General features: G+C 37.9%; 3 protein-coding genes across 3 annotated transcripts; 2 read left to right on the top strand and 1 right to left on the bottom strand.

Annotated features, from left to right (window-relative positions):
• Nucleotides 1-5,147: 5,147 nt before the first annotated feature.
• LOC112169071 (early light-induced protein 1, chloroplastic) lies at nucleotides 5,148-5,824 on the top strand. Its single transcript, XM_024306010.2, has 2 exons — nucleotides 5,148-5,270; nucleotides 5,390-5,824. The coding sequence occupies exons 1-2, from the start codon at nucleotides 5,262-5,264 to the stop codon at nucleotides 5,822-5,824; spliced, it is 444 nt and encodes a 147-aa protein (XP_024161778.2). The 5' UTR covers nucleotides 5,148-5,261.
• A 10,925-nt stretch (nucleotides 5,825-16,749) lies between these two features.
• On the top strand, nucleotides 16,750-17,786 carry LOC112169533 (early light-induced protein 1, chloroplastic). Its single transcript, XM_024306572.2, has 2 exons — nucleotides 16,750-16,984; nucleotides 17,159-17,786. Exons 1-2 carry the CDS (start codon nucleotides 16,838-16,840, stop codon nucleotides 17,573-17,575), a joined length of 564 nt encoding a protein of 187 aa, XP_024162340.1. The 5' UTR covers nucleotides 16,750-16,837; the 3' UTR covers nucleotides 17,576-17,786.
• Nucleotides 17,787-18,200: 414 nt separating this feature from the next.
• On the bottom strand, nucleotides 18,201-20,936 carry LOC112169532 (xyloglucan galactosyltransferase MUR3). The gene is made up of 2 exons (XM_024306571.2): nucleotides 20,814-20,936; nucleotides 18,201-20,684 (listed from the first exon to the last, which is right to left on the bottom strand). The coding sequence occupies exon 2, from the start codon at nucleotides 20,370-20,372 to the stop codon at nucleotides 18,519-18,521; it is 1,854 nt and encodes a 617-aa protein (XP_024162339.1). The 5' UTR covers nucleotides 20,373-20,684; nucleotides 20,814-20,936; the 3' UTR covers nucleotides 18,201-18,518.
• Nucleotides 20,937-24,092: the final 3,156 nt, after the last annotated feature.

The raw sequence follows: 24,092 nt of genomic DNA, 5'->3' as shown, positions 1-24,092 counted from the left end.
AGGCAGAAATGTCTTACCTAAGTGCAATAGGCGCATTATTGTACTTAGCTCAATGCACAAGACTGGACATCTCATATGTTGTGAACTTGTTAGCTAAGATATAGCTCTGTGCCAACGCGACGCCATCAGGATTGGTGTAAAATATATCTTTCAGTACTTGAGATGTATGATTGATATGAGCTTGTTCTATCCCTACAGAGAGATGATGGATTCAGACCCATCACACACCAGGAACGCCGCCAACACTGGCCTGCGTCCTCTATCCCCATCCCAAAACAACATGTGTTTTGGAAGGTTTTGCTGATGTTGGGTATCTCTCTGACCTACACAAAGGTCATTCCTAAACTGGTTAAGTGCTCACCATGGGTAAGACCTCGATATCTTGGAGGTCTACAGAATAAACCCTAGTCGCTATATCTTCGAACAATGCAGAGATCATTGCTCTTCACGAAATGGTTCGTGAATGTATATGGATTGGATTCATAATTACGCATGTTCGAACAATTGTGGTTTGAAGTCTACCACAGATGAGCCTACGAGCATTTAGGATAATGCTGCTTGTTTTGAACAAATGAAGCAAGGCTACATCAAAAGCGACAACACCAAGCATAATCAGCAACAACAAACTCTCCTCAAAGATCAAAGTGAACTAGGTTTAATGTAAGACCTCAGAAATTTGTTATTAATTCCTAAATGTTTCCTGGGATTAATAAAGTGTTCGTTTGTATGATTTCGTGGTTCGAGGGTGGAGTGGAATTATTTTCGGACGAATAATAATTCGAAGTGCACGTTTTAGGGGGTTCACAAAGTTTGAATTTTTATACGTTTAGATTCTGTGAAAACTTCCTTCACAAAAGTTGTAGAGCGCATCGATACGAGTTTGTAGACATGTGGAACGTGAGAATCGGAGTTCGTATGAGAAAGTTATGAGCGATTGAAATTTGGGAAATTTCTATAAATATAAGAAAATCTGAGATTTTTCCAAAAATCCCAAAACTTCCGAAATTTCCATTTTCTTCCCCAGAGTTCTCTCTCCTCCGCGCAGCCCGACCAGAGGCGAAACCCGGCATCCCGACCCGACTGAATCTTTCATCTCCGGCCACCTCCGGCGACAAGACAAGCCAAGGAACACTTAGACTTGCCTCGCCGACTTCTTTGTGGTGGTGGGTTCATCGGTGCCTCGCCGGAAGTAGCAGATCGGAGCGCCCAAAGTTTATGCTTTCGAGATCAGACCGGTTTTCCAATCTCCGGCGACTTCCCGGCCTATCTCTTCGCGGTTCTGGGATTGTCTCTTCCTGCTGATTATCCCCATATAGGCCTTGCATCTCGATTTGGGGTGTAGAGCGCTAGATCAAGGTTTGACTTTTTCGATGGTCCTGATTCGATCTAGGATCTGATCAGACGCACGAGAGTGATCCAACTTCCAAGCTTGATCTAGGACGATCTAGACCGAATCTCACTTTGCTCCAGGTATGAAAGTGGCTCATCTCTTCATTTTGAACATGTTTGTAGTTGGTGACTTTGGCATCGGAGGTGGTTGATCCGGCGTTGACCGCCGTGGTTGACCACAATCTGAACCACCGCTTGTGGCGGCGTGTGGTGGCGCGTCTGGCCTTATTTTTGTGTTCTGTTTTCAGTATATTCATCTATGCATCGATATGGTCGTTTTGTTATATTATAAGGTCAGTTTGGAGAAAGTTGATGCATGCTAGGGTTTCGGTTTTATGAGTTATCTTCGGTTTGCAATCCGCGAGGATCCCAGCGTTGGATCTTTGTATAATTTTGATAGGATGATCCCAAGGGCGATCCGTGAGAATCCGACCGTTGAATCGTCGTTTAAGGGTGTTATGAATCAATTGCTAAGTTAGGATCGTATTTGTTTAGGTGATTGACGGTTTTGGTTGGGCGGACGGTTGTGATTGTGATTTTAGGCTGTATTGAAGACGCAACTGGATTTAGAGGTGAGTAAATCTCACGTGGTTCATTTACGAACGGATTTATTTATTACTCAGAATTACTTGTTTAATTGTTAAATCATTTTCGAAACAAATTATTTGTTTTAAAATATATGAACTTGATCGACAACGGTTCATGGGTAAGTGAAAACAATGTTTTGATATAAAATGATTTTCGAGAAGTATAAGTTATAAAACTATAGTTGGTATTAGTGGCATCCCTGAGTGGATGACTATGTATATATATATTTATGTGAAATATATATATCTTGGTGGAATTGAATGTGTAGTTTACTATTGTTGTGCAATGTGATGTTGAGGAAAATATATGGTTTTGGAAATAAAAGATGATTTTGTGATATGAGTGAATTGTGATTTATTCAGAATATTGTTTTGAAACTGTTGCTTATTGTGTTGAATGAGTAGTCGAGTTCGGTAAAGTTTTGAGTCACGTGGAACTTTAAAAGTTTTCGGGTTTACGGATCCGGGTCACAAGTAGTGACAGAGGCAATCATTATCGTAGGTTTGAACCTCGGCCGAGGTGACAGGCTACGATTCAGTTAGAGCTCTAAACTGTCTGCCATTGTATATTCAGGGGAGTAACACGAGGGTTACATGAAGCCTTTGAATACATGTTTTTAATTGAGAGTGTGGTGTGGGTTCTTTCTTTTATTGTCCAAGAGGGACTTGATTTTCATATTATGGGTGAGTTGGGATAATATGATTTTTTATCACTTTTGTGATGTATGTTACCTTAAGGGGTAAGGATGTCGAGTTTTGAAAACGAGTCATGTTGTGAGATGATTTATTTGGAGTTGATAGGTGATCATCGACTCTGGTGTGAGTTGTTTGACTTCTTTATCTATTTTCCGTGTCATTCTAATTGTTTGATTTTAAATGTAATCTCCTGAACTAAGTCATATGTAGGGATTACTGTCTTTTGAATTGTTTGTTTTAAATGTAATCTCCTGAACTAAGTCATATGCAGGGATTACTGTCTTTTGAATTGTTTGTTTTAATGTAATCTCCTGAACTAAGTTACATGCAGGGATTACTGCATTTTGTATTGTTTGTTTTATTAGTAATCTCCTGAACTAAACCATATGAAGGGATTACTATGAATTCTTTTGTTTGTTTTCATGTGATCTCCTGAACTAAGTTTCTATGTAGGAATTACTGATTTTGCTTAATTCTTATTGTGGGTACAGTTGTGGCTTGTGATCTGTAGTGATTGATAAATGAGTTTGGGTGGCATGATCTTGGCAACCGCGTTATGTTGAGGGAAATGAGTATGATTTCCTGGTTGTGCCGTTGAGGCAAAGGAATAGTGATCTAATAGATTGTGGGGACGTAAAATGAATTGAGAGACAGAGCATGTGGGTTTTTAGTTGGGTTGAAATTATTGAGCATGTTATTGTTTAATTTGAACTTGATGTTTTTGTTGTGTTAATTGCATATTGTTTTTGTTAGGCTAAGATGGTGAAAGCATGTATTTTGTGGAATTAAATATTGTTGCTTTAATTCATCTCACGAGTTGAGAAATTATAAGCATGCGTGACGTGAGTCACTTTAATTGAGTTTACTCATACGGGCTTAAAAAGCTTACCGGGTTTGTTTTGTTCAATCCCGGTGCACTATTCTATGGTGTAGGGTCTATTGTGCAGGTTAGAATATCGAGTGATCATTATCAAATCTAAGGTGTACGTTCGATAGCGTGGACGTGGAAGGGTGCTCTTAGTTTTAAGTCTTCCGCTGGGTAGTGATGAGTTGTGGTGGGTGTGTTTACTTATTGAATTGTCATTCAGTTTGATTTGTAAACTATCTGTAATGTAATATGTGACTCTAAAGAACTAGTCGGTATTGACATTGTGAGCTCAGTTTGTTTGTTGCTTAGTTTAAATGAAAAATTTTCTATGTGTGTTTTCTTGTGCTTGTTAAGTTATCGCGTTTCGGATTTGAATTTCTTTATTCTAAATTCGGGGCGTGACATTCAATTTGAGGACAGTGGGGCAGGCTTGCTCACTAAGTCATTGCCTAAATTCCACTTTCGAGAAACATGTCGGTAGCATTATTTACGGAAGTTATCCGAACTCCCATGATCGTAGTCATCAGGGGGAGATGCAGACATCAGGGGGAGATGTCTACATGTATGGTCTCGAAACGTGAATGGTGTGTTGTGCTCTTTTTCCCCTTCGACCGAAGTTATTTTTGTCCCACTGGGTTTTTGTTACTCGGCAAGGTTTTTAGCGAGGCAACGAGAGAAGCACCACGTTTGGGCGACACAAGAGGGAGTGTTCAAGTAAATCTCTAATTGTGTGTCTGGCCCAAACTCTAGGTTACTTGACCTAGTGGTAATAGAGTTTTAATTAGAGAGAATCTCGGAGAATATCTTAGAGATATCCATTCATTGTATGATTACCTTTCCTTATACAATTCAGATTCTATGCATTGTAATCCTCTATATAAAGAGGCCCCTATTATCAATGAGAATACACAGCGATTTTCTCTCAATTCATGTTTCTCTAAAACAATATACATATATATATATATATATTTTTGTAAGGAATTATATATATATATATATATTTATTTATACACAAAAACACATATTTGTATATAATTTTTTTTACGAATTATAAATATATATCTATAATTATATATATATATATATTCAAAAACATATATATATATATATATATTCAAAAACATATATATATATATATATATAATTATATATATAACGAAAAAAAGAAAAAGAAAAAAAAAATATTTTTTATTTTTACATGAAAACCAAAATAATTTAGAGCCATTAGATTTTGGAATGATAAGATAGTCTTTATGCTTAAGAATTACATGACATGATTTGACAAATAGGTGATGTGTGCAGGTGACATGGCATGACACCTAGAATTGAGGCCATAAATCTTAGGCCTCATTGAGGCCACAAATCATTTTCCAATTCGATATAACTACACGTCATATGACTCATCACTATGAACACCAAACCCACGATGGGGTGCCAAAATGTAAACCATTAATTGAGCTCTGCTGCCTAAAGTAGTATATAAATCACTCCAAGGCAAGCAACTTCCACACTCAGAAACCAAGATTAATTCTACATCTTCAACAAACTTCAATCAAAGCCTTCAAAATTAGCTTGAATCTACAATGGATGCAACAACTGCTATGCAATCAATCCTTGGAAGCTCCATTACTTGCGAAGCTGCAGGCAAGAACAGATCTCTGAACCTACAGAGTACTGTTCCTGCTAGTTATGCAGTTTCAAGCTATCTCCGCGTGCGCTCTATGGCCGAGGTAATTACGATAATCATTCTCTTCTACGTATAATTTTTATTTGTATGTCAACATAAACTCTAGGATATGCATATGTAGTGCACAACCAGTCCTAACCATGTGTCTAATTAATGTTTCAGGGTGGTCAAAAGAAGCAACCAACAACTGTAACAAAAGCCTCAAAGAATCCACAGCCAGCTGCAACTCCTTCACCTTCACCTCCTCCCCCTTCTCCTAAGTTTTCGGAGGTGTTTGCATTCAGTGGACTAGCTCCAGAGAGAATCAACGGCAGGCTGGCAATGGTGGGCTTCGTTGCCGCTCTGGCAGTTGAACTATCTAAGGGACAAGATGTGTTTGCTCAGATATCCAATGGCTCCGGAGTCCCATTGTTCATCGGCACAAGTGTTTTGCTATCAGTGGCATCCTTGGTTCCTCTATTGAAAGGAGTGAGCGTGAAGTCCAAATCCGACGGGATCATGACCTCAGAGGCAGAGCTCATAAATGGATGGTTGGCCATGTTGGGTCTTGTAGCTTTGGCCTTCACCGAATATGTGACTGGTCGAACCCTAGTGTAGATCAGTCTGACAGTCATTACAATTAACTCACAGGGCAGGGCTTGCTAGCTCGTATAAGCACACCCTATAGATTCATATATATAAGCATTTAATATACAAGAGCTTCACACCTAGGATTAACTCGATCGTCCTCGGTCTTTTTTTAATTTCTCTTTGTAATCTTTATAATCAAAGAATGCATGTATCCTGATGGAACTTGTGGTTTCTTTGGGTTTAATATACTCTCTTCAATGAATATCAAGTTTCATATATATTGATCTAATCCTTTCTTTTTTTGTCAATTGATTGAAATTCTATGGGTTAATTCACGTTTTACGCTTAATTTTCCGACAAAGATGTTCCATTTTCATTTCAGAAGTGGATGTGTATGTGGTATATATCATCCGAAAGAGACTGTATATATAGTGCATCTACTAAATTTGAATAGGATTTGGATCAAATATTTTTTTAGGGTTAATTCTTGTTTACCCAGAAATCACAAGTATTTTGTCCACTTGCACCAACAAATTTTGTATTTTGCCCAAGTACACAACTCTTTGGGGAAAAGACCTATAAGGGTAGTTTTTTCTAAACTAGCGCCTAATATGTCCTATGCTGACTTTTAGGTGTTTAATCCTTGCTTTTTCTTTAGAAATCTTGTTCACACTCTTAACAAAAACAAATCTAGCCTTCAACATGCCCAAGTTTTTCATCTAACGGCTCCCTGCCTAGCGATTACTTTAACAGGCGGAATCACTGCTGCTTGTTTCTATCTTAAACTGAGTCAATTTTTCTTTTGGAAAAATAGGATTTAGACCTTAAAAATAGTATAGGAGTCAAGGCAGAAACAGATATACATGCTAAAAAAAAAAAAATAATAATAATAAAATGAAGACAAGGTGGATGAGCAATCTGAATTATTTATTTAAACATAATTACAGACTAAAGAGTTATTCAGAGCCTCATTCTCAGGTAAACAGCAAAGGGCTGTTTAGCTATCCATAAGAATGAGAACCGGTACTTACTTGTAATGAAAGCACACTACTTCACTCTTTAACAGGACAGGAAGCACACTGCTACTACTACTTATTTTGAGAGAACTGATATCGGATTTTCCGAATGCCTTCTAAGAGAAACTAAAGCTCCTTATATAGGGAACGAAACTCAAATTACAATTCAAAACAACAAAATGTACAGAACGACTCCGTGATTTCCTGCTTTCCTGAGTGCTCCTGCTGGTGGAGGTCGGACGGGGGAAAAGCAGATTCCTTTAGGTGAAATGTTTTTCACCTGCTTTTTTGAAAAGCAAAAGTATCTTTTGGGAAAAGTCCAAAAGTACTTTCGGTGTTTTCTACACCTGCTGCTTCACATGTTCTCGTCAGTTTCTGAATTGTGGCCGAGGACAAACGAGTCGTTATCTGCCTGGGCCATTTGAACAGTTGTTGCATTATCTTCGACATCTGTATCAACATACATCTTGTATTGGTTGTTAGTTTCAAGTTTCTCCACCCACCTTAAACATGCCAGTGTCGAATCTATCTCCTTTCTGGTAAGAGATATGAATAGGTCACTGCTGACTACGTCAGGATGATCGTAAGCAGTGATGATAATTTTTTCTCCTACTGCCAGGAAGGTATTGTGGATATCTTCAGAGATGATCTTCTTGATATATTCTAGAGTCATGGCCTTCATCCATGGAATGCTTGAGTTTGGTTGGCCATTATACCCTACACAGGCTGGTTGAAGATATTTCCTTTGAATGATTCTCACATAATGATATGGAGGGATATATTCAACCTCGCCGTTTGCCTTTTGGATCCATTCTGGAGGAGTGGATCTGAACTTTAGTCGAAGCATACAGTCATTTTTTCTAATATTTTTGACCGTGTTGACAATGATAGGCTGCAAACCTTTCAGATCATCATTTGTTTTAGTCCACAGGTTATGGACAAAACCATTTTCAACAAGCTAGAGCTTATGTTCTTGAGGATGTTCACTCTGAACATTGACTAAGTATCTTCCAACATACGGTCCTGAGACGATAAAGAGGGTTGGAGGAACTTGGTCTTCTGAATTGTGTCTTCCTATCAGACTATGGAATTCATGCCAGTCTGATTCATTGAGTGCCATGACTGGAACCCTAGCACTTTCTGGACTTTCGAGGAAGTGAATTTTTTCTTTTCTGACAGCACTCTGCTGTGTATGGATTTCTTCAAACTGTGGTCTTCCATTTTCGTAGAGTTCTTCAGCTAATGCAAAGAGAGCTGGGAACATCAGACCACTGCTTCTTTCTTGAAAGGCGAATAAAAGATTATCCAGGATTGCCTTCTGATGATAAGCTAGTCTCCTGCCAGTTCTGAACACAGGAGTATCAAAAGTTCTTAATTCATAATTAAAAATATTTATAACTCCAGTTGGAGTTGGTCTGCTTTTTGGCAAAGCAGCAGCCATCAACGGTCTTGATGAGCCTTTACCGTCTGCCGTTTGAGACGGGCTAGCCAATCCTTTACCCTGGGATTGATCAGTTGAGGCTAGTCCTTTAGGACTTAGCAGAAACCTTTTAAGGATTTTTTCCCTAGCTTCCATGGGATCTTCTTCAGGTTCATGTTCTTTCCCAGTCCTTCTGCTTCTGGGATTACGACCTTCGTCGTCTTCTTTTTGGCTAAACATTGCCATTTCCCTGGTCAATGCGTCTGGAAGATAATTCTTATTTCCTGCAATTAATTCAACAATATAATCATATTGGTTAAGAAACAATTGCCAGTTAGCTAATCTTCCTCTATCAGCAGCTTTATCAAGTTTAAAATTTTTAAAATTCTTTACTCTAGCACAGTCGGTGCTGACAGTAAAGGGTTTTCCAAGAAAAGCTGGAGAATTTAAAATTGTTTTCTTGACAGCCAAAATTTCTTTTTCCCCTGTGGGATAATTCATTTCTGCAGGGCTGAACTTGCCACTACAAAATTTGCAGATTTTTTCAATGTTAGTTCCAGGCGTTTTTACCAGAACCACACCGGACCAATAATTATCACTCGCATCTGTTTGGAGGATAATTTCATCATTCTCTTCTGGTTGTTGAAGAGGAGGGAGGTTTTTGCAGAGATTTTTTATCTGCTTCACAATTTTTTCATCATGTTCTGTGAAGTTCCATTTTCTTTTGGAACTTGTCTGAGGAAATAACATTGCTGTTAATCCTGAGATTTTGGGAATGAAATCTCTTCCATAGTTTATGATACCAAGGAATCTCTCTAGACTTTTAGCATCAGGAATTCTATCTGGAAACTTCCAGATTTTCTCAAGGATATGAGGCTGCAGTTTTATCACCCCATTTTTAATGTTTATTCCTAGGAAATCAACTTCATCGAGGATAAAGAAGATTTTGTTTTCTCCTATGATGATTCCATGCTGAACTATCAGCTTTACTACCTCATAGAGGTGTTTCATGTGTTCTTCTCTGTTTTTGGAGAAGACCAGGATGTCATCTATGTAGACAACGCAGAACTCCGCCACATGCTTGAAGATGTTGTCCATCTTTCTTTGGAAGATTGAGGGAGCTTGCTTTAGACCAAAAGGCATTACTAACCATTCGTAATGACCTTGTGGTGTTCCAAATGTAGTGAGAGGGACACTCTCGGGATGCATCTTGACCTGCCAGAAACCCGACTTTGCATCAAATTTCGAAAAGACTTTAGCTCCTCTGAGCTGGTTCATCAGTACTCGTACTCTTAGTTGAGCAATCTGATAACCGTCTTTGACAGTCTTCTTGTTGACATCTCTGTAGTCAATCACCAATCTATCTTTTCCTCTTAAGTTTTTTGCATGATTTCTCACTTAGAATGCTGGAGCATGATGAGGGCTAGTGGAAGGTTGAATTAATCTCTTGTTCAGGAGATCTTCAATATCTTTTCTGAATTCTTTTTGATCTTCCTCTTTGTACTGAGGAATGGCTTTGACATGACAGATGGCATTCATGTCATGTAATCTTAATTCACAGACCACTGGGTCTTTTTCCCAAAACTTCTGAGGATCTACATCGATATTCTGCTCGAGTAGTTTCTTGATTTTTCAAGAGTGGGAATTTTCTGAGACTCCAGCTTGTTCTGAAAGTGCTTGAGGTTATGCTCATGGATGAAACTAGTTTCTTCTTCTTCAGAAGATTCGTCAACAAGTAATTCTTCTTGTTGCTTGATTTGGAGTATGGGCTCGAATTTGGGTTTGTAGGGGGTAAGATCACCATTATTCTGTTGCGATCTCTGATACTGAGTAGTAAAATCGGGACCTACCACACTTTTTGCTTGTGTGAGTCAGTCAGCCCAGAACACCCGTTCTCCTTTTCTGAAGCCTATTGCTTCTTCATCCTGAATGAATCTTTGTTGGAGAATAAAGTCATTGCCCAACAAGAAATCAGATCCTTGGCCTTCAGATTTCCAAACATTCTGGATGATAAATGTTCCTCCACCGATGGTGATATGAACATTTTTTGCTACCTTTTTCATGGTGAGATGGCTCCCATCAAATGTAACACCAGTAGCAGATTTTTTCTTATCTTCTTTCCAGAGTTCATCTGGAATTGCAAATCTCTTTGCAACAGTAAATCCCGATCCATTATCTACAAAGGCATGTAGATGATACTTTTTGTGATCAGGGAATTTTAGTCCAATCTCTATGTAGTTGCTGTATCTACTTGTAGAGACGACTTTCGGTTGTTGAAGCTCATTTTCTTGAGCTTGTTCCTTTGGAATGAATGGTTTGCATTCTTCTGGAACAATTTCTGGTGTTTCAACCAGTTCAATATCTTCATCGATTTTTTCTTCACCGATGATTTCTTCCTTTATTTTTGAGGAAGATGGTTCCATAACTTTTTGGAACAGAGTTTCTACTTCTTTCTCTTTCTGCTCAGAGAAATATTCTTCATATTCTTGTTCAACCAATTGGCTGACAAGGCCATTCTTGGTTTTTCTTCTTGCTTCAGCTATGAAGCATTCTTTGTGATAAGTCTTCTTAGACTCTTCATAAAACATAGGGAGACCATTCTTTTCATGACATAGGCAGTAGTCACAAACGAATGTACCAGGGTTCACCTGATAAGAAGACATTAATGATTCTGTCTTGCTTTCTTCCCAGTTTTTGATTCTTAAAACATTCATTTGTCTGGATTCGAAGTATTCTATTTTAGAATCAGACTCATCTGATGAATCTTCTTCTTCAGACCAGGCAGAATAAACTGATCTGTGGTCATCTTCATCATCAGAATAGGCTATTTCGTAGCCTTTCATGTTTGCTACTTCTACTATTTGCTCATATTTTTCAAAGAGAGCTTTAGTAGATCTTTTACCCTTTTCCGGGCATTCATTGGCATAGTGCCCTTCAGTTTTACATAACCAACATCTGCAAGCTTTCTTGCTCGGTTGTTTATGTTGATAAGTATTCTTCTTTTTCTTGAAGAATTTCTTTTTTGGATCTTCATCCTGCTGCTTCTTGTAATTGGAACTTTTCTTGAATTTCCAATTTTTTTCTGATTACTCTTTTTGAATTTTTTAGAGTAATATTTTTCTTTCTTTTTTCTATGGAATCTAGATTCATGACATCCCCAGTCTGTCGGCATATCCAGAATTCCATAACAGAAATTTTCAACTCCTTTGAGTTGTTTTTTGGCCATCTTAGCTCTAAGATTGGCTTTGCATTGCTCTTTTAGTAACTGCCGGATTCTGTCGGCAATTCCTCCAACTGAAAATCTTTCAATTGGTTTTTCAGCTATGCTTTCTCTCACAGCTGTTCTCCATGGTTCAGGGAGTTTTCTGTGCAACAGATTAACTAGATCAGTATTCTCTAGTTCACCAATTGTACAGTAATATTCCTGAAATTCATTCAAGTATTCTTCGAAATATCTCATGTCGCAGATTTTGAGAGCATAGATATTCGATTTTGCCGTTTCTTTGGCTTTTTCACTTAGATTTGAAAGATCTCCACAGAACTGATCGTACAGGGGTACTGCAAAATCATACGGAGACTTTGAATTTTTGATTTCTTCAAGCCAGTCTCTTCCTCTGGCAGTTTCTTTGAAAGACAGATAGTACTTTTTTGCTACTCCAGTTAGAGTAGTTTCATAGTACACCTGCAAATCTGGTGCTTCAAATTTGCCAAGGGTAAGTGCAGAAGCCATCATCAGGCTATGTACCCATTGGTCAATGGTTTTTCTTTTGTCTAGACTCTTGTCTAGATTCAACCAGATGCCATAGTTCGTGATCGGAACTCTAGGCAGATTGTCCTCTGGGACAAACCTTTGGGAATTTCTTTCCCCTTTTTTACCCGTGGGGGCTTTCTGAAATGGGAGTTTTGTTTCCCTTTTTTCTCTGCTAATGAAAGTTTTGGAGCTTTCCCCTTCTTCCATTTCGATATCTTGATAAGGAAAGACTTTTCTCGTCTTTCTGAATTTGAATTCTTTCATTTCTTCGACTAGTTTTTCTAATCGATCAGGATTTTCACAATTCTCAGCTTCTTCATAAAGATCATAGAGCCTCTCAGCTCTGCACATATTGACTGGTCTGTTCAGATCAGCCTCCAATTCTTCTTCAGAAATTGGTTCTTCAATAGTGGGTTTTGTACCACTGACACTAGCTTCTCTATTGTTGTAGCTTCTTCTCAGAAGATTTTTGTTTATCCTGAAGATTTCAGGACAGACATCACTTTTTCTGTGATTGTCAAAATTGAGACTAATTTCTCCTGTCTTTCTACTCTCGTAGATTTTTGCTTTTGCTCTTTCCGGTTGCTTTTTTGGACCGGATAATTTCCATTCAAGAGGAAAAGTTACTTCATTCCAAGTAACTTTATGAATCTGTTGTGAATGGTTCTTTTGATTGGTGAGGAACCCAGTAGTAAGACCTGGGATATTGGTTATCCTTGTCTTTGAGGCTACTGTAGTGCTCATCAATTTATAGTATATTCTGTATATTATTGCGAGTTCTTGCATATCTTCTTTCATTGATATGCCATCTGTCTTGACTCTCAATCGGAGACAGTGAGCTGCATCTTTCAAGCTGGTGGTGAAGTTTGGGAAGCAATTGAAGTATGCTATTTGATCAAACAAGGATGCTTCAAGAGTTCCAAACAGACTAGCTTGGAAGTCTGTTAACCTGTTGTCCTGTAGAACACATAGGACTGAACAATTTATGCCTTCTCGAGCAAGCAGATTTATGCCTACTTGGACTGCTCCAATATGCATAAATTGGTATTTTTTTGCTTGGGCTCGGGCAACTTCTGCAGGAGTGATCAGTAGAAGATCTGTCTCTCCACCTGCTGTAGCGGGGGTTGTGATTTCCAATAGTTTAAAATGATGGCTATCCATCAAGTCAAACTTTCCTTTTCTGTAGATTTGTTTAAAATCTAATTTTGGAATGGAGGAGTTTTTTACCTCCTGTTCGATTTCGTTGAATTCGAACTCTTCTGCATTTAGGAGTTGTACTTCTTTCTTTTTTCCAAAGATGCTTAACATCTTCATTTCTCTTTTTTCCGGATTTTCATATCGGATACTAGTCTGACTAGTAGATGGTTCCAGAAAAATCATGTTCGGAACACGATTTGTGTCTAGTTTTTCTAATGGTTTAAATCCATTAGTTTTCTTTTTTACTGTAGGCACTTTCTTGTCCTTCAGTATAGAATCCAGCGTTTTTTGCTGTTCTTTAATTTTTCTACTAACACTCGTTAGTTTTTCTTCTTCCGTTTTTGGAAGATCCTTGATATAATCCAGTTTGTTTTCCAATCTTTCTAATTGGTGGATTATAGCAGGTACTTTTTCTAGATGAGTTTGACATCTAGATAATTCTAGTAATAGCTTCTGATATTTCTCATCAGAAGATTTTAGTAGAGAATTTATTTTCTCTAATAGCAATTCTGACATTGTCCCCATTTAGGAGGGGTTCTCCTTTGAGCTATTTTACAAGCTCTGATACCAGTGATTTGCGGATCTAACCAATGCTCAAATAGTCAAGCGGTTTTTGTTCCTCTTTTAGAACATACAAAAGATTATCAATATCTTCTTCTATTTTATAGATCCTAGTTTGGAGTCTATAAATAATATCCCAGTAGTTGGGAGTTTCTCTGTTAAGACTATCTCTATAGTCTTTCAGTTTTTTCAATTTTTCTCTTTCTTTTTTCAATTCTTTGCTAATATTTTTACAAATAGCAACTAATTCAAGTCTATCTGCGATCGATATTGTGAATAGTAAAGAAAATTTACTGTTTACCGTCGAATAGAGGATGCCATTTAGCTGCAATTATATCTAGACAAATAATTTCAAGATGGGCCCACCACGCTTTTAAAAAACATAAATGACAAACTTAAAAATAAAAAGGAGGGGTAGAGGTGAGATGAATAGGAAGTGGTATTTTGGACAGTAGTGGAAAAAGTGAAAAGATTTGTGTGAGTGGGAAGAAAAATAAGTTGGTGGGGTGTGAGGCGGCTAGAATACGCAGGTTGTAACTTACAACCTCTAACGGCGTCAAATTTTATGATAAGTCTGAAATACCCACAGTAAACACTTGATGCTTCACCGCTCTTTCATAAACAACTGCAGAAGAATAGGAACTGCAGTACAATCTTTCATATAATTTTTCTACAATCTTGGATTGAATCATCACAACTCCGGTGGTGTGTCCCAAACATCAAATTGTTGGCCTTAAAACTCGCAAATCCTACAAATACCCGAAAGAAGAATTTTTCTTTCTCACCGACACAAACTTCTTCAAGCAATGAATTCGATCAAGGTCTTCATCTTGAAGAATAACCAGATATGAAATTCAAACACTTTATTTATTGTTTGCCTTCATCTCAAGAACGATGTCAATCTTTGAAAAAAATTCATATCCGGGGATTCATTAACTAACTATCTATGCATGAGCACGGACCGATAAAAAAAAGGAAAAAAACATTCAAACACTCCCAGCTATTAAAGGATTTGATCAATTAGTCTCCATAATCCTGAAAACGATAAGGATGTTATCAATTCTTAATAGCCTATGTAATCATGCTCAATCTAATGACATTGAATTTCTTCAAAGCCCAGAAAGCTTCAAGCCAGCGAGTTTGAAAGAGGAAAAGATAAAAGACAGCAGCTTGTCTCATATTGTATGGGGTTAAAGTGTAAAGGATTGGTGATGAAGAAGAACAAGAACAAGAACAAGCAGAAGCATCTGGATAGAGGCAACACTCTGCCAAAAAGAAATAGTAACAATAATAATAAAAGGATAAATAATAGTTTTTTTTTTTTTTGGATTCCAATGTCAAACCATCTATGATCGACCTCCGTCTGTTGGAAATTACCGAATACCCCACTATTATCCTAAAGTGTGGACAGCGTTCCCCCAACAATGCACCTAACCCTGAGGTGCAAGTTACGGCCTGCGTATTCCAGACATTTCCATGGGAAGTATATTAGTGGATTTGGGGTGTATGAGAATTTTCCCTTTTTTTTAAGTAAACGGATTTGGATTTAGGTCAATCTGATCCATTCACAGATCTATCAACACACCCAATATGAGATATCACATTTAATACCTATGCGGCTATGCCAAGAAATCTACAACTTGTTCATCTGTATTGAAGTAATTAAAATGTTTCCCTATGTTGTACAACCCTTTTGAAGAGATATAATCCTACCAATATCAACCATACTATATATACAATTATAAGAAAATTTATCAATATTTATCTTCAACAGAGCAACGTCCTATTATCAAAATTAAACAGGACTCATTGCCTAGCCTACATAATGTTGGTAAATTTAGTGGTCTAATTTCTATGTGTACAAGAAAATCAAGAAGTCATTCATGCAAACAAAACGCTAAATAGAAAAGTAAAACCTTAAATAATTGGGTCAGTTTTAGAACTTAGTTATATCTTCTTAAGAGGAAATTGTCTCCTGATTGGTATTTAGAGATTTCAATAGCAAATATCTCCTAGAAATCTAGAATACAACGATCTTTTTGTTATAGTAGCGCACTAAATTTCATGAACAACAAAATTAGATTATATCTAAACTCTCTTTCCTAAAAGACTCATAGATCCAAAAGCGAAACCCTAAAACAATTGCGAACAATTGGGATTACACTTACGAACTGAATCCTCACGTTACTGACGATACCTAAACAAGAAAAGCTGTCTATGAGCTTGATCTGGTAAGAGCTCTCTTTTTAATTATCTAATTGTGCATCAATCGTAGCAAACTTTTATCAAACCCATATGAATTCGGAACTGACATATATGCCAAAAACACCTAAAGCATATAACAAATGAAATCCTATGACTTGGTAATAAATTTGATATTTGATAAATAGTAATAAATTTTTAAACGGTGGTAAATCACGTACAATTTCATATGTTATGTGTTGTAATTGTACATTTTCTTTAGTAAACCAACCATAAAAAAATGTCTTAAGCACCTCGCCACATTCAGAGATAAAAATACAAATACAAATTCAAAAAAAAAAAAAAAAAAACTGGATCATTTGTCAATTTGGGCAAGCCATCAGAGCGCAAGGTCACCATGTCTAGTTTTATCGGATGTCGGGAGAAATAAACAACTCTATACTAACAAATGTAAGCAGCCAGGACGACAAGTAGCAAATTCACCGTGAAGATTTTTAGTCTTTTGATTATTGGCACCTAGCTAGCTGAGAAGCCTTTGGGAAAATACCTTGTAAATGTGCTACGTGCTCGTTACTAAACTGTGAAACCTTAAACCAAATGCGACCACAGAAATCAGCATCAAGTCACCAAACTACTAGTCATGTTCGATTCGTTGTATGAGCAAAACCAGTAAACCACGTATGTCTTGTAATTCCATACTACGCGTCATATGACTCATCACTATGAAACCAAACCATGTTGGGGTGCCAAAATATGAGCCATTGAGCTCTGCTGCCTCAAGTAGTATATAAGTCACTCCAAGGCATGCAACTTCCACACTCATAAACCAACATTGATTTTTACATCTTCAACAAACTTCAATCAAAAGCCTGCTCAATTAGCTTGAATCTACAATGGCTGCAACAACTGCTATGCAATCAGTCCTTGGAAGCTCCATTGCCTACGGAGCTGCAGGCAACAACAGACCACTGAACCTATGGAGTACCGTTCCGGCTAGTTATGCAGTTTCGAGCTATCTCAGGGTTCGCTCAATGGCCGAGGTAATTACAACAAACATTTTCTTATCAGAAAGCCTCATATGTGTGAACTTTATTCTGTACGACGACATAATGTATCAAATATCTCTAGAGTGTGGCTACTTTTGGGATGAATTTTGTTCAACTTAAGATGTTGCAGTACATCATTGATATTAAGCTTGCATGGTTCATTTGCAGGATGGTCAAAAGAAGCAACCAACAACTGTAACAAAAGCCTCAAAGGATCCCCAGCCAGCAGCTTCTCCACCATCTCCCAAGTTTTCAGACGTGTTTGCATTCAGTGGACCAGCACCGGAGAGAATCAACGGCAGGCTGGCAATGGTGGGCTTCGTTGCAGCTCTGGCTGTCGAACTATCAAAGGGGCAAGATGTGTTTGCTCAGATATCCAACGGCCCCGGAGTACCTTTGTTCATCGGCACAAGTATTTTGCTATCAGTAGCATCCTTGGTTCCTCTATTGAAAGGAGTGACCGTGGAGTCCAAATCCGACGGGATCTTTACCTCGGATGCAGAGCTCTGGAATGGAAGGTTGGCCATGTTGGGTCTTGTAGCTTTGGCCTTCACCGAGTACGTGACTGGCAGTACCCTAGTGTAGATCTCTCTCTCATTGCTCATTACGTTTCACAGCTGGCTTATATGCACACCTCTAGCTTTGGTCTTCTCCGCGTATGTCGGTGGAACCCTAGTGTAGATCTGTCTCATTCCTCATTACACTACACAGGGTGTTCACTAGCTTATATAAGCACACCCTGTAAATTAATATGTAATTACGCATAATTAATAAGAGCTTCAAATTTACGGATTCATCCTCTGTTTTCTTAAATTTCAATACACTATCTAATGGGATTTGTGGTTTCTTTTGGTTTAATCTACCTTTGATTCTTTCGTCTAGTTGACCCAATTCTCATTCTACACTGCCCAAAAATCAAAACCAATTAAAAAACGACTCCAGCTCATTCTAACTTCAACTAAATTAAGGAGTAGACTTTAGAAACGAAAAGAGATCTGAATCTTGAAAATGTAATACAGGGTTTCACATCCATCTCTTCCTAAGAAAGGAGAGGTGGGGAAGCATATCCAATCAACCAAAAGCTGACTTTTCTTGTTTCGGAAATGACTGAAAGATATGCAAAATAAATCCCACAAGCAACAGCATGTGGTAACATATTTCTCCTGGTATGGAATAAACTGAATGCAAGTGTAAATTTGCACGACACAAGTAAAGGCTTGATAATCACTATTTTTATTTCCTGTAGATTGATAAGATGAAAAACTCGGGCTAAATACATCAGAAAGAATTACTGGCCAAATACACAAAGGCAAAAAGAAAGATATATATCCTATAGGAAAATTTGCACTAGAAACAGTAAATATGTCTGTGTTTTGGTTTTAAACAAGATTGTAGGCATGGAGACCTTGAAGATGAGTTCTGTGTTGAGTATTCTTTGCAAGGTACCACCTAGAACTCGTACCTGCCCAAACTCACTGCAGGATGCATTAGCCATTGGAATTCCTATTGCTCTGCTCCTATCTTCCACTCATGAGTGTTGTCGCTGTTCATTCTCCCAAGAATTTTTTGCAGCTTCACCAGAATCGCCATTGCCATCCTTCTGCTTTGCAAAGAAAGGATCCCATTCATGAGGTCCAACCTCACGCTGTCCCTCCTCCAACAAAGCATACTTCCAACTAATCTCCTCAATAAAGTTATCATCTGTACGGCCTTCAACCATGTCCCTCCTTGCCCTTGTAACCTTGTCGATTATTGCTTGTACAGAAACATCAAATGCATCTTTGAAAGTCTCCAACTTAGAGCGGGGATCCGCATATACCAGCCTAGGAATAAGGTTTATAACTTCCTCCCTCATGGCCTTCACCTTCTCAGGAGGAATTTGACTAAGCCTTTCCTCTATGCTAATATTCTTCTTACGAATATCATTCTCCGGGATGAACACTGAATATGTTGTATAATCTCTTGGAAGATGCCAAGTATATTGCGCGTATGCTGACCCCGGATGGAAGAAGACAGGTATGCAACCAGCCAACATCGAATCAAAAGCAGATCTTCGTGTGTATGAATCACCCTGAGGTTGCAGGCAGAAAAGGGAGCTCTGAAACATCTGCATGATACTGCTTGGCGAATGACACTTGCTTTCACCAAAATCGCATTCCAACAGCTTACCAACCTTTGAGCTCTTGCATTCATCAATAATCTGCCCTCTAATCGACTTGGCATTGCCAGGACGTGGGGCACCAGCAAATGAGAAGAGCCATTTACGCTCTAAGTTTCTCATGCGGTCCTGCCAAATTAATACATCAGCATCTTTTGCTGGATGGAAGTATGTGGGATAAGGAATACCGAAATCATTGGCATTCCATGGGCTTGATTCCACCACAAGCATTGACATATTTTTAGCAGCCGGCAAAAAGAGAAGCTTATTGCCCCAATCCTCTTCATTTTCTGTAAGTCTCCGGAAATCCCATGTAATCCTGCCTGCAACAAGAAAATGATCTTTGCCACCCATAACGCTCCATTCTGGCCTCTTCATAAGCCAATCAACCAGATCCAGTGAAGCTGCATCCCTCCTTGATATATTGAATCCACCCCAAAGATACCGGGCAATATCAAAGCCAGCATAAAAAGGAACAAAGACAGCTGCCGCCAGAGATGAGTCGTTTGTCAAGCACTCATATTGCTTCATCCGATTGCTGAATATGACATCCACAGCAAACTGGTTTGTCGCATACCAGCTCGTATTCTCAAACACCCCCTCAACATTCTCAAGTGGAGGACCAAGCCCAGCATTGGTTGTGAACTTACACATATTAGTCCACAGGCTCAAACTCCTACACTCCTTGAGCATATCCTCATTAAACCTCGGCGGAAGGTCATGAACATAAATGTACCTCCCGCCACACGGATCACTCTTGTTCTCCACGGTTCTCAGCGCCCTCATAAACGGATACTTCTCAGCCCCTCGACTCTGAGTTGTCTCCGAAGGGGGCCCAATTTTACGAGTAACAGGTACAATGGTGGGCTTTGATTCAGTGTCTAGCTTCTCCATCTCAGGATCACTGGTCACAGGAGTAGGCTTCGGTTCAGTGTATGGGGGAGGATAAGTCACAGGGGGTTGCTCCGATTCGGCGTTTAGATTCTCCACCCGAGGAGGACTGGTCACAAGGACAGGCTGCAACTCCGAATACATAGGACCATTCTGTAATTTGACAGATTGCTCCACAGTACTACCACCCAGCACAATAAAATGAAAATACAACAAGAGCATCCAGAAGAAAACCGACAATGACGCCAAGAAACAAATCTTGCTATTCTGATTCTTCCCCGTCCCCTTCTCCATTTGCTCCGACGGGAAGTTCGTCGGCGACCGCCGCCTCATTTGACGCCCAAATCCAACCCCAATCAATCACACAATCACTCACAAAAACCCCATTCTTTTCCAACACAATCGAAAATCAAATTCCACAGACCAAATCCACAACAAAATCACCAAAACAACACCTCACACTGTTTGGCTATATTCTAAACAGACTTGCACATACATTTAGAATACTCACAGCTCTCTCTGTAATGAATGAATCAAGTGATATGTAAGTTTCCGGGGCCGGAAGTTTAGTACCCAAAATACCAAAAATTGACCAAATCTAGAAGCAGAGCCGAAGGGAGTCGGTTCGATCTGTTAGGGGTTGTTCTGCAGGGAACGAATATGGGGAAAAAGTAACAAACTTTAGAGGAGAGAAAGAGTAAAGAAGCTCTGGGAAGGCAACGGCAATACTGTAAATTTAATTTGGGAAGAGATGGAGAAAGAGAGAGGACTTACAGTGACGTTGATTCGCTGAAGAAAGATCGAAACTTTCGGCTTAATTTGCTGCTGTGTTTTTCAGAGAGAGAGAGCACAGAAAAATATATGGGTAGCGAGAGAAAATGAAATATGATGGAAATTGCGAGCGAAGAGTGGCGATATTATAAGGGGGGGTGCATGTTAGCATCAGGCCGCGTTGTCGTATGTCGGTAGCCGGTGGGATTTCGCCACGTGGAGAGAGGTGACGTCACTCAAGAAAGGAAAAAATTTACAACTGTTTTCCCATGCCATATGACCAGACAATATTTGCAACAGTTGTAGTTTTGACTTTATTTCTTTTTTGGCAATATTTCATTTTAATAATATCTCTAAATGAGGAAATAAAAAGTGTGCATTTATGACTCATGTGAGAATTATTGGCAAAAGTTATATGGGAATTATTAGCAATCTTAATTTGTGAACATTCCTTGTCAAAGTAGATGCTAAGATGCTGTAACAAAAGAGAAATGAAATGTAAGGAAAAGATACAAAATGATGAGCAAAGGTATTAGTTACTTTCCAAAAGAATTCTTATTGTCATTTGACCTGATTTGTGTTCAAATGGTAATGAATTAAAAGGGTATACTAAAATATGAGATTTATTTCCTGATATATAATGAAGGAAAGTAATTTTTCCTTAATCTTTTTCAAATTTCAACGTATATAAATCTATAACATAACCGCTTGTAAATTATTTTTTTAATATTCTTTACCTATGTTAGTGCATCAAGATTTTTGTTGTCGGTGGGACTTGGTGAATTTTGGTTGCATATATATGGCCGAGTGTATCTAGGTTTTCTTACCCATGGGTAATTTTGGGGTGGTAGTTATGTCCCTAGTAAGGATTACTTCGGTGATCTTTCTAGACCTCCAGATTCTTTAAATGGCCATTTTGCTATAGGCAGTTAATTTTTACATAAGTCGGATAAATTAGTAACTGGGCATGACCTCTAAAGTCTATTCTAGGCAATTTATAGTCTGGAGGTTATTACTAACTGAGCATGACCTTCGAATAGATGCGTCGCAGAGAGAATAAAATTTTAAGTTCATTTCTATTAAAAAAAAAAAAAAAACTTCATATTGATGCATTCTACTAAAGCATGAAAATTAAATAACACGGTTTTGACTATTGAGACTTGGAATTGCAACCATGGATTGATGCCCCACTTTTCGGATGGCGTTCTCCTACGTATGTGGGGAGCAGGATCCTTGATTTCATGAGGCAGCTTTGGATTGTCTTAATTAATAAATAATTTCCTGACCAATCAATTTAGTTACCTCAGAAACATGGAATCAATCAAAGACTTCCCTAAGTTGGATAATTGGGTGCTTTATGTTGTGCCACCATCTATTTTTCTATGTAAAGCACGGAGATTATGATTATGATCATGATCATGGTACCCACAAGTAATTTGCCCCTATCAACATTACTTTTCGGATTATTTATTTTTGTTCTTCTTGATCGATTAAGGATGGGAGTTAATACATGTATCCAACATCTAAAAGGAATAATATATTAAGGGAGATCTTCTAATGAGGATCTTTAAAATAAGGACTTCATCTGAAAATTATTGTGAATCAACCGTTAGATATTTGTGCATGCATGAGTAGATCACTTCTAAAAAATTTCTTTCATATTGTTAATCTTTAAGGTACCGAACTGGATCAAATCAATGAGACAATTATGAATACCTTAACGATTCTCAATTTGACTGAAAGTTTGCATAAATGATCTACTCATGAACATCTAAATATTTAAAGGTTGATTTGCAGAAATGTGATCAGAAAATAGATCTCTCAACTATTGATTAGAAAATCCTCATAAAGTCCCTATTAAAATCCTCATAAAGTCCCTATTATAATGGTCCTCATAAAGTCCTCATTATAATGGTCCTTATTAGAAACTAACGGTTGATCTGGAGAAATGTGATAGGAAAATGGATCTCTAATAGTTGTGAGATCCTCATAAAGTCTTCATTTTAATAGTTCTCGTTAGAAGCTATCCCAATATATTAATACATCATCCAAAAAATAATCCGAAAATCAAAATCAAATACATGACTTAAATCTTAATACAAATGTGTATTCTACCAATTAAATATATTTTTTTTTTTTTGAGAAGAATACCAATTAAATGCTTGATTACATTAGAAATGAAACTTGTCTCTTAAAGGCTTAAAGCTGATAAATTTGCCAAGGTGTCGAAATTGGCCAAATGAGTTACAAGCAGACCCTCAGTATTCCAATGACATGTAACCACTAGCAACACGTCGAGCAACAAACAAAACTCTGGAAGAAGTTTGGGATTATTTTCTAATGTAAGATTAATCACATACTTTATTACATGCCTATCACCTAAAATTTGTTAGGTTTTAAACAATGTCTACTAGTTACATATTGGATACTATAACTAATCACATAAAATGCTGTTTGGCCACCATGTTCCCTGAAAACAAATCTGCTACAAGGACTCGTCGAAGTCGACATTGACTTGCATATTTTTCACATCAGAAAAACAAATTAAGAAAAGGACTAGTGGTGAAGTGACAATATATGCTTCATATACAAATAGCATCCTCCATTGTCGTTTCTACATACGAAGTTGCATTATTTTTAATCTAGGAGCTATTACATCCCAGCATGTAAGGAAGCTAAATATCAACTATGCGCCAGGGTTGGGAAGCATAGTTTTAATGTGCAGGCCAAACAGAGCGGGCAGCCACTAATGCTCTAGCCTTTCATATTTCAATGACCACATGCACAAGTCCTCTTCGTAACATACAACTGCATTATGAATGATTCATGACCCTTCTACATATACATGTATCCATTACATTACACAAAATACAATTATTTTGGGACCAAAATAAAATATCTATCCATAAAATATTCATTGAACATTATTTTTATTAAAATTGTACAAATTTTTCTTCAAACTCGACATATCTCAAATCTCCACCCCTGTTTTGTTTGCGGAAGCGGAACTAGATTTTTTGAAAAAGAGAAAGCCAACTCAAATGGAAGAGTTAGGTTTCATTTTCCCATATTTGGTAACTCAGTTTTCAGGTAGCATCACATTTGATCTGCAAATTAAACTGAGAACTAATTAACGATTGCATTTCTAAGTTGATCATTCAAATTACAATCACCCACTTTACAATTTACACACACATGTCAAATATTTCACCAAAAAAAAAAAAGATACGTCAAATACTTGAATCAAGTGAAGCTTACACATAGCAGCCAAGATTCCTACAA

Source organism: Rosa chinensis, chromosome 6 (assembly GCF_002994745.2).
Source record: "Rosa chinensis cultivar Old Blush chromosome 6, RchiOBHm-V2, whole genome shotgun sequence".
Classification (NCBI taxonomy): Eukaryota; Viridiplantae; Streptophyta; class Magnoliopsida; order Rosales; family Rosaceae; genus Rosa; species Rosa chinensis.
This window is presented reverse-complemented; position numbering and strand designations above follow the sequence as displayed.